The 12396-nt window shown below is 36.1% G+C and overlaps 1 protein-coding gene across 1 annotated transcript in view; it reads left to right on the top strand.

The window, feature by feature from the left end:
* The window catches only part of DPH6 (diphthamine biosynthesis 6), a 161820-nt gene that overhangs the window by 131131 nt on the left and 18293 nt on the right, over positions 1-12396 (top strand). Inside the window, exon 6 of the mRNA XM_036266574.1 lies at positions 6734-6795. Coding sequence (XP_036122467.1) covers positions 6734-6795 — 62 coding nt within the window. The remainder of the gene's footprint in view (positions 1-6733; positions 6796-12396) is intronic.

The following is a 12396-nucleotide window of genomic DNA, read 5'->3' as shown; positions in this document are numbered from 1 at the left end:
TGGAAGATTTTACCACCCTTAAGGCCATACGTAGAAGATTTGAAAAGCAGAATTAAAAATTGTGATCATGGTTTTGTGTGTTTAGGTACAGAATCTTGCACCCAACAGATAAAGAACACATTTTTCAAGCACAAATGAAATGTTCATAAAATTCAAATATGCTCTAAATCACGAAGGAACTTTACCAAATTTTGCAGAATTGTCTCAATAAAGACTACTGTCTTGATCACAATGCAATCAAATTAGAAAACAACAAAAATAGTGAAAATACATGTTTTGACTCAAAAAATAATTTGACTCAGTAATAATGACAAAATATTGAAAACTGAATGACAATAAAAGTACTACTGTTCACATCTTCTGGGCTGCAGCTAAATTGGGACTTAAATTCTATTATTTTAAAAATAAGAAATGTGTAAATATAAATGACTCAAGAAACTAGAAATAAAGAAGCTATTAAACACAAAGAAAGCAAAGGGAAAGAAATTAGAAAAATAAGAATAAAATTTTGAAATTAAAAAGAGAGAAAACATTGAAAACAAAACAAATAGCTGGCACTTTGATGAGACCCCAAATTGCCAAATATCTGATAAGATCTATCAAGTCTAAAAGACCAATCACCAATAAAGTATTCTGCAGTAAGCAAATTCATAAACAAATGGCAAACCCTAGAAAAAAAATACAGTTGATAAGCACAGGACTAATGGCCTTGGGTTAGAAGTGTTTCAGTATTATTTTAAAAAGGATGAGTAAGTAGTCTATTAGAAAACTGGTCAAAGACATAAACAATTTATAGTAAAAAAAATTATAAATCTGTCCATAAATGTCTGAAAAACATGTTCAGTCTCAATCATACAAAATAAAAGAACTAATGAGATAAATATCAATTTTTTTTATCAGAATAGCAAAAGTTTTGAATTTAATATGATCTAGTATTGATGAAGATATTGGGGAACACATCTCAGTAGATTTGGACAAAGTATTTACAAAATTGGTGTGTGTTTATGCTCTAATAAACAGATTTAACAAGTACAAGCTTAAAAACAAACAAATCTTAACAAATGAGGTAGAGATGGAAACATCCTTAACCCATCATAGAGAAACAGCATAGTATGGTATTAAAAACATGGACTCTACATCCAAACTGCCTGGGTTTGAATCCTCATTTTATCTCTTGGAGGTGAGTGACCTTGAAGAGTCACTGAACTTCTCTGTGCCTCAATTTTCTCTTATGTTAAATAAGGACCATAATGGTATCTACTCATTGGATTGTTTTGAGAATTCAACTAGGCAGTATTTGTACAGCACTTGTAACTGCCTTGCACATAGTAAGTACTATATAATGTGTTTTTTAAATAAATTTCACAAGGCAAATAATTTTTATCTGCCATTAGGTTAATTAGCAAACTTTCTCTTACTGATGTAAGATAAAGACAACTAGAACTTGTAGCCTCTGGAATAATGGGTTCTGATTAAAGTCTGTTATTAGCCAACTAGCCATCTCTAATACGATTAAGCAGACACTTACATATTGCACTAGTGATACTGAAATAGGGTGAAGTAAATTGTAGGTGACATGACATAGATTTACATATGTATGTATGCAAACTTTGTGTTTGTCAGAGGTGGCTTGTACATCAGTACATCAGTAGGGAAGTGATTCCATAAACAGTAGTTATTATCCATAAATGAGAGAGACAGTTATAATACACCATATATTATAGCCAAGAAAATTCTACTTGGATCAAAGATCAACATGTGAATAGCAAAATTATAAAATGGAAAAGAAAATATAAAAGACTTACATATATGACCTGGGGCAGGAAAAGGATAAAAGGTCAACACATCTACTTTCATCCCTATGGTTTTTATTTCAGAAATATTTTGACGTTTCAATAAAGACTAAACCAACGTGAACATTGTCCTAGGCCAGATCTGATCATTCCAGTTCATTGATTCAACTGTAAAGAACAATTTAAACATGAAGTTTATTATGGCTTGAAGCAAAACCGGGAGGAAAACAACGAAGTAGTCTTTTTGTTGCAGAAAATAATCCATGGCAGGTGCACTTGAAATTAAATGATTTCAAAGAGCCATAATATTTCTTTTAATTTCTTCTTGTGTGTCATAGATTTGATGGAATTTTGAGTGGCTCCCAATTCTATTCCTTTCTTTATTCCGGTACTTGGCTTTATTAATTGAGCTTCACTTCCAGATGAGTCTTAACATCAGGGTCTGGGGATGCATAGCCTTCTTTCACTTTCTTCTGATGCCTCCTTGGCTTATGTTTCATTTTGGGGGGAAATTAACCATTGGGGGTGCAATGTTTCACTTTGTTCTGGATAACACCATCTGCTTCAAACTGTATCATATCATTAAGTGAATCCCATGGTGGGGTATCTGCAAACTTGTAATGCCATTCTCCTGTGAGTGGATCAAGTTCAAATAATTCACAAGTCCACTCCTCACTGTTTGTTTTCTGATCGCTGGCAGGTCGTGTTTGAGCTGCCTCTAAAACATACTTCTTTTGAGTAGCTTCTATTTGGTCTTTTGCATGTATAGCTCTAGTAACTCGCTGCCAGAGTTTCTCCTATTTAAAATCTCCCTGCTCTTCAAATTTAATGTGCCTTATTAATCTCCATTGCTTATTGTCTGGTGTTGGATTCCGAAAAACCTCTGAATCATCAGTCTTTTTGTCACTAATAAAAACTTCACTATCGGCAGAGGAACTAAATAGACACCTCTCCAAACAGGACATACAAATGGCTAAGAGACATATGAAGAAATGCTCATCATCACTAAGCATCAGAGAAATGCAAATTAAAACAACAATGAGGTATCACCTCACACCTGTCAGAATGGCCGCCATCAACAAATCATCAAACAACAGTGTTGGCGAGGGTGTGGAGAAAAGGGGACTCTAGCACACTGCTGGTGGGAATGCAGACTGGTGCAGCCACTATGGAAAACAATATGGTGTTACCTCAAAAAATTAAAAATTGAACTTCCATTTGACCCAGTGATCCCACTTCTAGGAATATACCCTCAGAAGCCTGAAACACCAATCAGAAAGAATAGATGTACCCCCATGTTTGTAGCAGCACTATTTACAATAGCTAAGATCTGGAAACAGCCCAAGTGTCCATCAGTAGACGAATGGATAAAAAAGCGGTGGTACATATACACAATGGAGTACTACATAGCTGTAAGAAAGAAAGATCTCTTATCCTTTGAGACTACATGGAGGGACCTGGAAAATATCATCCTAAGTGAAAGAAGCCAAACAGAGAAAGACAAGTATCATATGATCTCACTTATTTGTGGAATATAATGAACATAACAGTCTGAGGAATGGGGTAGTCCCAGAGATGTGGAAGTGGGGTACAGACTGACAATCCCCAGAAGAGGGGGTGGTGGGGGAGAGATAAATCACAGAACTTATATGCATGTATGCATGAACAGTGGATATGGACAACAAACTGGGGACAGGGCAGGGAGGGAGGGGGAGGGGGGAATCAATGGGGGGAAAGGAGAAACATCTGTAACAAAAATTAATTAATAAAAAAATTAATTAATTAAAAAAAAAAAAACTTCACTATCACAGTGGCCTTTCAGAGTAGCTGAGACTTCTTTTCCCAGTTTAAGTATCCCTGATATCTGATTAACAGTTGCTACTAGAAATGGTTTTAGTTTAAATTCAAGTATTGCACTGCATCCAGTTTTTTCACTTGTAATATTGACTGTTCCACCAAGCTCCAGTGTCACTGTGCATGAAGAACTCCTTTATAATGAGCATATGGCATGGTCATTACATGATCTTCACCTCTATTCAAGAAAGTCAATTGTGCTTCTCCATCTAATATTGCAGATGAGTTTTCATAGAACTTGGACTTAGGTACTACCACTGAGGCAAGATCCATCCTTTTGGTTACTAACATAAAAGGCAGATCTTGGTGGATGATGGGGCATTGGTTCAGCAATATAAAAAGGTTTTACTGTTTGTTCTGGGATGAATTCACAAATGACGGAAAGTCTTACCAAGTATAGGATGATAAGGTTTCTTCAGTGCCTTTGGCTTTTTATAGAATCCTGACAAATACCATTTCACTACTTTCTTCAAATGAAAATAAGGATTTTCTGCCCTGGCCGGTTTGGCTCAGCAGTTGGAGCGTCGGCCTATGGTACAGAGAGATCCGGGTTCGGTTCCCGCTAAGGGCACGTACCTCGGTTGCAGTTTGTCCCCGGCCCTGGTTGGTCGTGCGGGTGGCAGCCACTCGATGTGTCCCTTCATGTCGGTGTTTCTCTCTCTCTCTCTTCCTCTCTCTCCCTCTCGCTCTATCTGAACAAAAAATGGAAAAATGTCCTCGGGTGAGGATAAAAAAAAATAAAATAAAATAAGGATTTTCTTTAAGAGCATCCTCAGATAGGAAATCTGCATGATAGTAGTAATCTGAACATTTATTCAGGAAAGACCGAGGTTCCAAAATAAATATAGGCAGAACCACCCTGGACAGGTCCATGCCAGGACAGACTTGTTTCAGCAGTATCCAGATAAGACTTTTATTTTCTTCAGACAGTTTCTGTTTGAAAAGCCTCCCTCGCCTCTCCCAGTACCTCATGGCTCTATTCAGTGTAGGCTGTCTCTTTTAAAGGTTCGAAGTCTCAGGTCCATATATGAGTCATCTTGCCTTTCTAATGTTATCAGTGTCCTTTTCCCACTTTTCCCCATCACCTAATTGTCAGACTCATCATGCTCTTGATCATTTTCTTTATTGGATTTGTCAGAAAACATACTGTGGTCCTTAAAATGCTGTCGTTCAATTTTAGTACCATTTAACTGGAAGCTGTCACCACTCTGGAGATTGTTAGCACATAATAAGCCACACAAAGTCACAAGTGTGTTCTCTGATGAAATGCTCAATTCATGTTCCTGTTCACTGTATGTTTATGAAGACTAGAACATTTCAAAACCAACTCCAAAGCATCCATCCAACACCTTCCACCTGACCATGAAGTAGCTTGGATGATCAAGTAACTGTTAAGTAAGGGCTGAGTTATGGATCCAACTGCTTTGCCTTTTAGACCCTTGACTGCCCAAATAGACTGCTCCAAAGGATGAAAACGTTTGAAACAAAAGCCATCCTTGTTTGATGGACACTCAGTAATTTCACAGGCATTCAGAAGGACTGTTCCTACCTATTGACCATTTTAAGGGGGTTTATAGATCAGTAGCACCCCTGATTTGGACACACACCAAACTTGGTCCAGCTCTTTAGAGTACCACAAATCTTCAACCAGTCAGCCATAAGAATAACAGAAGGATCTGTGAATGTACTAACTCCTTTATGGCTCTTTCCTTCTCGGTAATTTTTTTTCACCTTGAGAGATTCTTTTTCTGTGTGAGCTTGCTCAAAGCTGAACTGTCCTTCTCCAAGCCATTTTGAAGTTTAGATTCAGACTTGCTTTTTGACATAGAAAGTGAAGAATCATCTTTATTTTAAGAAATATCTTCCTTTCCTCTTTGAAAACCCTGGCTATGAGGACTTGCTGGACTAAAAGACTGTTGATACCAATCTTTGGTTGGGTGGCATCATCTTCTTTCCCTTGGTGCTGACTTATCTTTCCTGGTGTCAGAAGTTGAGATTCTTCACTGCTACCACAATTGATGGCCCAATGACATTTTTGCTATCACCAAGTGTCTCCACCTTTAACAACTTCTGAATATGGCAAGTTTGAAGTTCAGTCAACTTCTCCATCAGCAAGTCTAACTCTAGTGAAAGAAAATAGGTTTATGCTTCTCTTTCCATTAATGTTTAGACATCCTGTGAATCTGGAGATCCGGTGTGTAGCCCCCAGATGGGTGGAACGCAGAGGGCCCGTTCCTCTGGTGCCCTGCATGTGTCAGGTCCGACCTCAACTTCTCCGGGCCGCTGTCCCTGGCAGCCAGTGGGAAAAGAGCTGAGACTGAGGGTGCTGTGTCACCACTGCAGAGGCTGCTCTACCCTCCAGGGGGCAGGAATGCTGGCCCCCATCTTCCTTCAGCCTGCAGGATGGTGGCAGGGCTGTGCCTTGGCCAAAGCTAGTGCTACAGCCGCTGATTCAACATCTTTATGAGATTATGCACCTGCTATTGGTACATAATGGTTTTTCAGAGTTGTCTCTGTATTTACTTGGAAAATACATTGTCACTGAAGTGGTCATCAGTGAAATATTTAATTTGATGATACAGCCATTTGTGTCTGTACACTGCTATTCAGTGAATTAACTAGATAGGCCTAGGAGACTACCGCTCTTCTATTTTCCACTCTTCTCGAAGTAAGATGTTAGAAGTTTAGATAAAATAGGTATATCAGAAAATTCTCACTATTGCCCATGGGTTCAAATTAAAATACCAAGGATTTAAATTTTATATCTTTGAAATGATACTTGTTATTTTCCTATCCTAATGACATACAATTCCTCAAATAAGGAAAAGTGAATTGAAACAATGCATCTGGTAGTTGACACAATACAATTGAAGTGAATTGGAAGAAAACATTTTTCAGGAGCAAGAAAAAGTTACCCAAGGGGAATAGAAAAGTAAATGTTAACGAAGTACATTTTATTTTTGGAGCAAAGCAATGTAAAATACACACATGCTGATTTGCTAAGTGAGGAGGGGCCAAGGGAAGATGAATGTGTCTTTAAAGTTTTAATCAGATATTTATTTTTAAAATTTAAACTTTCTTGGCAGGTTTAAATCCAGATAAGCATCTTGGAAAAACTCTGGATCAAATGGAGCCTTATCTCTTAGAGGTAAGAATTTATACTACATGTTTCTCAGAATATAGGCATCTAACAGATGAAAAAATAGTGACATGTTATGATAATTATGAAGTCAATTTTATTCTGAAAAAACTCAGATACATTCATGATACATTTTAATGAAAAACAAACTTCCAATGGGTATGACAATATCTAAAATTAATTATAAAAGTATTACCAGTTTGTTGGCCTGAATATAAACATAAGCTGTATCTAAAAAGAAATTGTTCTGTCAGAAAGTTTACTTTCATTAAAATAGACATTTTTGCTTTATAAAAAGTCCTATCCTACTGAAGTATCTATTAGTCATTGTGATTAGATGTTTTTTCATCAGAAAGGTGAATAGAGACTTCCTTTAGAGAATATCTCATTTAACCTCTTCTCTTTTACCAATTAGGCCATTAATTTGTGGAGTAGTTAAGATGTTATCCCAAGATTTCAAGTTACACTTGCTTAGCCCTTACAGTTGTCAAATCCTAAATGTGTTATAAACATTACAGATTCAAATATTTTCACTCTTTTCTATTAACTATATAGAGGTGGGCAAAAGTAGGTTTATAGTTGTGAGTACTTGAAACAGAGTTTATTCTTGTATTATTATTAATTATTGTATTATTGTATTGTTTATAGTTTATAACTATAAACCTACTTTTGCCCACTCTGTATTTTACTCAAGTTTTGGGACAAATGTTATGAATAGTATGGCAGTATTTCATGAACTAGAAAAGTTTAATTATTGGAGTTTTTATTTCACAATTAGATGGAAGAAAGCAAATCACCCTACTTTTATGAAAGAACTGATCTCCTTTAATAAGTTCTTATGTTCCCCTCCCAGACTCTCAGTTCACCAGCATTGTTAATACCGTTGCTGCGATGTGAACTGTCAGCAGTTATTCTGTTCACCAATTTTATAGCTTTCACATTTCCTTTGAGTTATTTGTATTTGATTATTTTATGATTTATCAATATGTATCAAATGCTTAGAAAGCCCTAAAATGTTAATTCATTTGCTCTTTCGTTAAGTGTTATTAAGCACCTAATATGTGCCAGGCAAGTAGTAAAGATTGAAACTGAAATTATTATATAATTATGACAAATTATGTTTGATTTCTAGACAATTTGGTGTCATTTATTAAGTCTACTGGACATGGTTGCTTCCCATGCCCTGCTGAATGCACTCTTATTACAGTGATTTTTCTATGGCCAGTGTTGTATCTGTGGTGACATCTTTAAACAAGCACTGGGCAATTCTGAAAAAGTGATTGAGAATATCATCTCCGGTTCTTCAATACCAACAACACACTTCAGGCCTTGTTTTTCCAGATTTCTCTGAAAGAGTGCATACCTTCTTGAAACTGACATCCATTGGTTTCCATGATACCATTCACTTCTGAAACCTTTCTGAGTACTTTGTTAGCTCACTTTGAGGCTTACCATATATATATTCCACCCCCTATACGTTCTGGTTCCATCCACAACCTTCCTCCTGTGGTGATGTTAAATATTCTCATGACTTCAACTGCAAGTTTTATTCTATGACAATTAAGTCTGTTCTTCCATTGCCTTCATATGCTCCAGTCATGTGTTTTCAGCTGCCATTGGAGCCTTCCTTTCTTAGATGTCCTCAAGCACCTGAACCTTACTTAAGTGCAGAACTGAACATTTCTTTCCTGACATTGAAGGGTCCCATTGTCTTCTCAGTTGTCCAAGCCAAAAAAAAATGTGAATTGTAATAAATGATTTTACATATTCCATCATTCATTAATAAGGCCCCAAGTTTTTTTAAATTCTGACTTCTTAATATCTTATTATCCATCCCTTTTAATCCTTATTGTCACTACATTAAGGTCTACCCTAGGTTATTGCAGCAGTTTTGTTTTTTTTAATTGAATTTATTAGGGTTACCTTGGTTAATAAAATTATATTGGTTTCATGTATATAATTTTGTAGTATACCATCTGTATATTGTATTGTGCTCACTACCCTAAGTCAAACTACTCCAAGTCAAGTCTCCTTCCATCATCATTTATTCTCCCATACCCTCTTCTACCTCCTCCACCCCCTTTCCCATACTGTTGTCTGTGTCTACGATTTTTTTTTTTTGCTTAATCCCTTCATCTTTTTCATCCAGTCCTACAACACCCCTCCCCTGTGACAACCATCAGTCTGTTCTATATTTATAAGTCTGTGTCTGTTTTGTTTGTTAGTTTATTTTGTTCATTAGATTCCATATATGAGTGAAATCATATGGTACTTGTGGTGTTATTTACAATAGCCAAAATTTGGAAGCAGCCCAAGTGTCCATCAGTAGGCAAGTGGATAAAAAGGCTGTGGTACATTCACACAATGGAATACTACCCAGCTGTATAAAAGAAGGAAACCTTATCCTTTGTGACAGCATGGATGGACCTGGAAATAAGTCAGTCAGAGAAAGACAAGAGTGCAGCAATCTTATAGCTCAAGTCTGTCTCCTCCCTGCCTTACCCCTTGTCAATCATTGTCCATAGTACTGCTATCATAATATATATGAAATGCAAATTGGATCATATTATATTTTTCTTGAGTCATACCCCATTGCCTCAAAATAACATGGCACAGTCTGTCCTTGGGAAAATGAGGTTTATAAGACAGCCAGTCTCCTACATCTACCCTATCCTTAATAAATTTAGAACAATTGATGGTTTTCCTGGAGTGAGTATCCCCTTTTACTTGTATATTCACTTCCCTTCTCTGCATGCTTCTCTCTCCTTCACTTGACTAAGTCCATCCTGTCCTTGAAGTGTAAACTCAGAGATTAATACTGTGAGGTTTTCTGGTTTAAGTAAGCCTCCTTTGGCTGCCATTTTCTTCTTTGCTAGTATGTAGCACTTGTCATGTTATATTTTATTTTTCTCTTAAATAATGTTTTTTATAAAATTTAGGCATGTAATATATAAAAAATGAATTCAAACACTATAAAATAATGACAAATCTTCCACTGTATTAAAGTCCCCAGGTTTTCTGTTCTTTCCCAGATCAACCACTCTTATGTATTCTAATATATCTCTTCAAAAAACATTTTTGCATATGTAAATATATATACATGTGTTTATTCATTTTGCCTAAATTAGAACATAAAAATACATTATTTTCTGTCTTCCACTTTAACACATGAAAACCCTGGTCATTTGTCTCCACAACATCATTGCGTTCTATTACATAGATACTATAATGAACCTGTTTTTTATTAATGGACTTTATTCTTTACTGATATCTCTTCTGTCTTTTGCTGTTACAAATAATGCTAGATAAACATTATTTTATATATGCTTTGGGGCACGTATGAGTTTTTCTGTAGGATAAGATCCTAGAATGGAAATTCTGGGTCAGAGGATATATATGTTTTTAATTTTAATAGATTTTGTTGAAAGTCATTTTCAGCTTTGATGGAATAACTTGCATCAGACAAACTCTCTGAATACAAACAACTAGAAAAGTTGTATGAACTTAAAACAAAAATAATATTGGACGGCATTAAGAAAGTATAAAAACCGAGATAATTTGAATGGTCAGAACTGCAGAGAGAATGAAAGCCCTTCGCATTATCTCCTTTCCCCTCAAGGCACTTTCTGAGTAAAAATAATTCAGGGGTGCCAAGAAGTTGCAGCAAAAACTTCAGCTGAGAAGCTGAGTAGGGCTTTCAGAAGCTTAATAGGGCTGTGGATACTGCAGTTAGAACTCAGGACGAACCGAATTGGAGTGAACCTGGTTAGCGCTGCAGGTTTTCAGGTGGAGTCTTGAATGGGCTGTACCTTAAGAAGAAAGGCAAACTGGAAATAGTCCCATTCTTGCAAATACTTATATCTAACTTTGAATCACATCAATCCCAGACTGAATTAAAGAAATCTAATCCTACTCTTACTGACCATTTCTCTCTTGAGAAAAATGAGGTGATTCAGAGCCTCAGATTATATCTAAAATATTTCGCATGCAATTTGCAGCAGGCAATCCGAAATTACCAAGCATATCAGGAGACCTGACGAGATAACTGAAAGTGAGAGAAAAACACACAGTAGAAACACTAGAAACAGGCTCAGGGGATATTCATATAATACAGTTATCATGTTTAGACTTTAAAATGACTGAACTATTTTAGGGGAGACTTTGAATTTACATAAAAGAATCAAAGAGAGTTCCAGAACTTAAAAATACAGTACCTGAAATTAAGACTACAATACATGGGTTTACCAGTAGATTTGATACAGTTGTATAGACAGTTAAAGAACTGGAAGGTAGGGTGATGGGGATGTAAAATATCCAGACTGAAGCACAGAGAATACAGGATGGAAAATAGAGAAAAGATGATAACAGATGTGAAGGAGAGAACTTTATTATACTTGTAATTGGAGTTGCAGGAGTGAAGAAGAGGGAGAACAGAAGATGTGTGAAGAAATTTTACTGTAGAACCTAGCTGTGCTTATTTTTGCTGATTTTGGCAAGTATCTTCTTTCTAAAGGAGATGGATGAATATTGATGGACAATTTATATTTTAAACTGGATTTTTCCCAATAGTTGTCTTTTTCTTTGGCTTCTCCATAGTCTAATCTGTGTGTCCATGAGCTCGCCATAAAGTGGGTGCTTAATAAATTTTTACAGTTAGTGTTTCTCATCTTTCAAAACAGCTTGACACAACCCAGATTTTAATTCATACTACCCAGGTTTTTTGCCCTCTTCTTTTTTCCCTTCAATTTTGCATATACTCACAAAGGTGGAATCAATCACTTGGCTGATGTACCAAGAGAACAGTGATTCTAGTATAAAAGCAAATTAATCATCAGTCAAACACTATCATCTTTCTGCAATTAGAGGGTATAGTTTTAACTTATTACCTTAGATTCTCTCTTCTGCATTATTGCCTAAGACAAATCAGATTTTAAGGTATGCCTATATCTCCTTATCTTTATGAATAATGGTATTAACCTCATTCAGTGAGATAAAAGATCAACCACATATTCATTTTTCAATTTGTTGACACAGGTCTCCTGAATAGCCAAGAAGAGGTAGGTAGAGGAACCCAGCCTGTTCACCTGCCTCAGAGCTCCTGAACCACCTCTCATGTACCCTTGTGTAATGTGGACTTTTTAATATAATGTTATTTTAGCTAATATATTTACCTTTAATATATTGTGTCTAAAAGTTATTATTTTTAGTTAAGAGAATTTTGCATACATAATGATTTCCCTTGCAGAAATGAATATTTAATTGTGAGAATTACAGAGGTCAGTGGCAGGAATGGTGGAGAGAAGATGATACCTTTATGCAAGAATCCTTTCCATAGTTCATTCAGACCCAATAGTTCATTCAGTCTGTGCCTAGGAGCCCACATGCCGATGCTGACTCAACTGCTTACCAGACATGTTGATCTATTAGCTTCCCATGTATAAAATGGAATAACAACAATGGAATGATATGTAAGGTGCTTAGCTCAGGTTCTGGCACATTCTAAGTGTTCAATAAATGTTAGCAACATTTACTATTATGAGTAAAATTTGTCATTACTGAAGAATAATTCTGAAACTTTTCAACTTTGCAAACAGTGAGATGTTACGTTGT

The sequence above is a fragment of the Molossus molossus genome, unplaced genomic scaffold (genome assembly GCF_014108415.1).
Source record: "Molossus molossus isolate mMolMol1 unplaced genomic scaffold, mMolMol1.p scaffold_m16_p_1, whole genome shotgun sequence".
NCBI classification, from domain to species: domain Eukaryota; kingdom Metazoa; phylum Chordata; class Mammalia; order Chiroptera; family Molossidae; genus Molossus; species Molossus molossus.
Note: the sequence above shows the minus strand (reverse complement) of the source record. Positions and strands in the feature narration are given on the sequence as shown.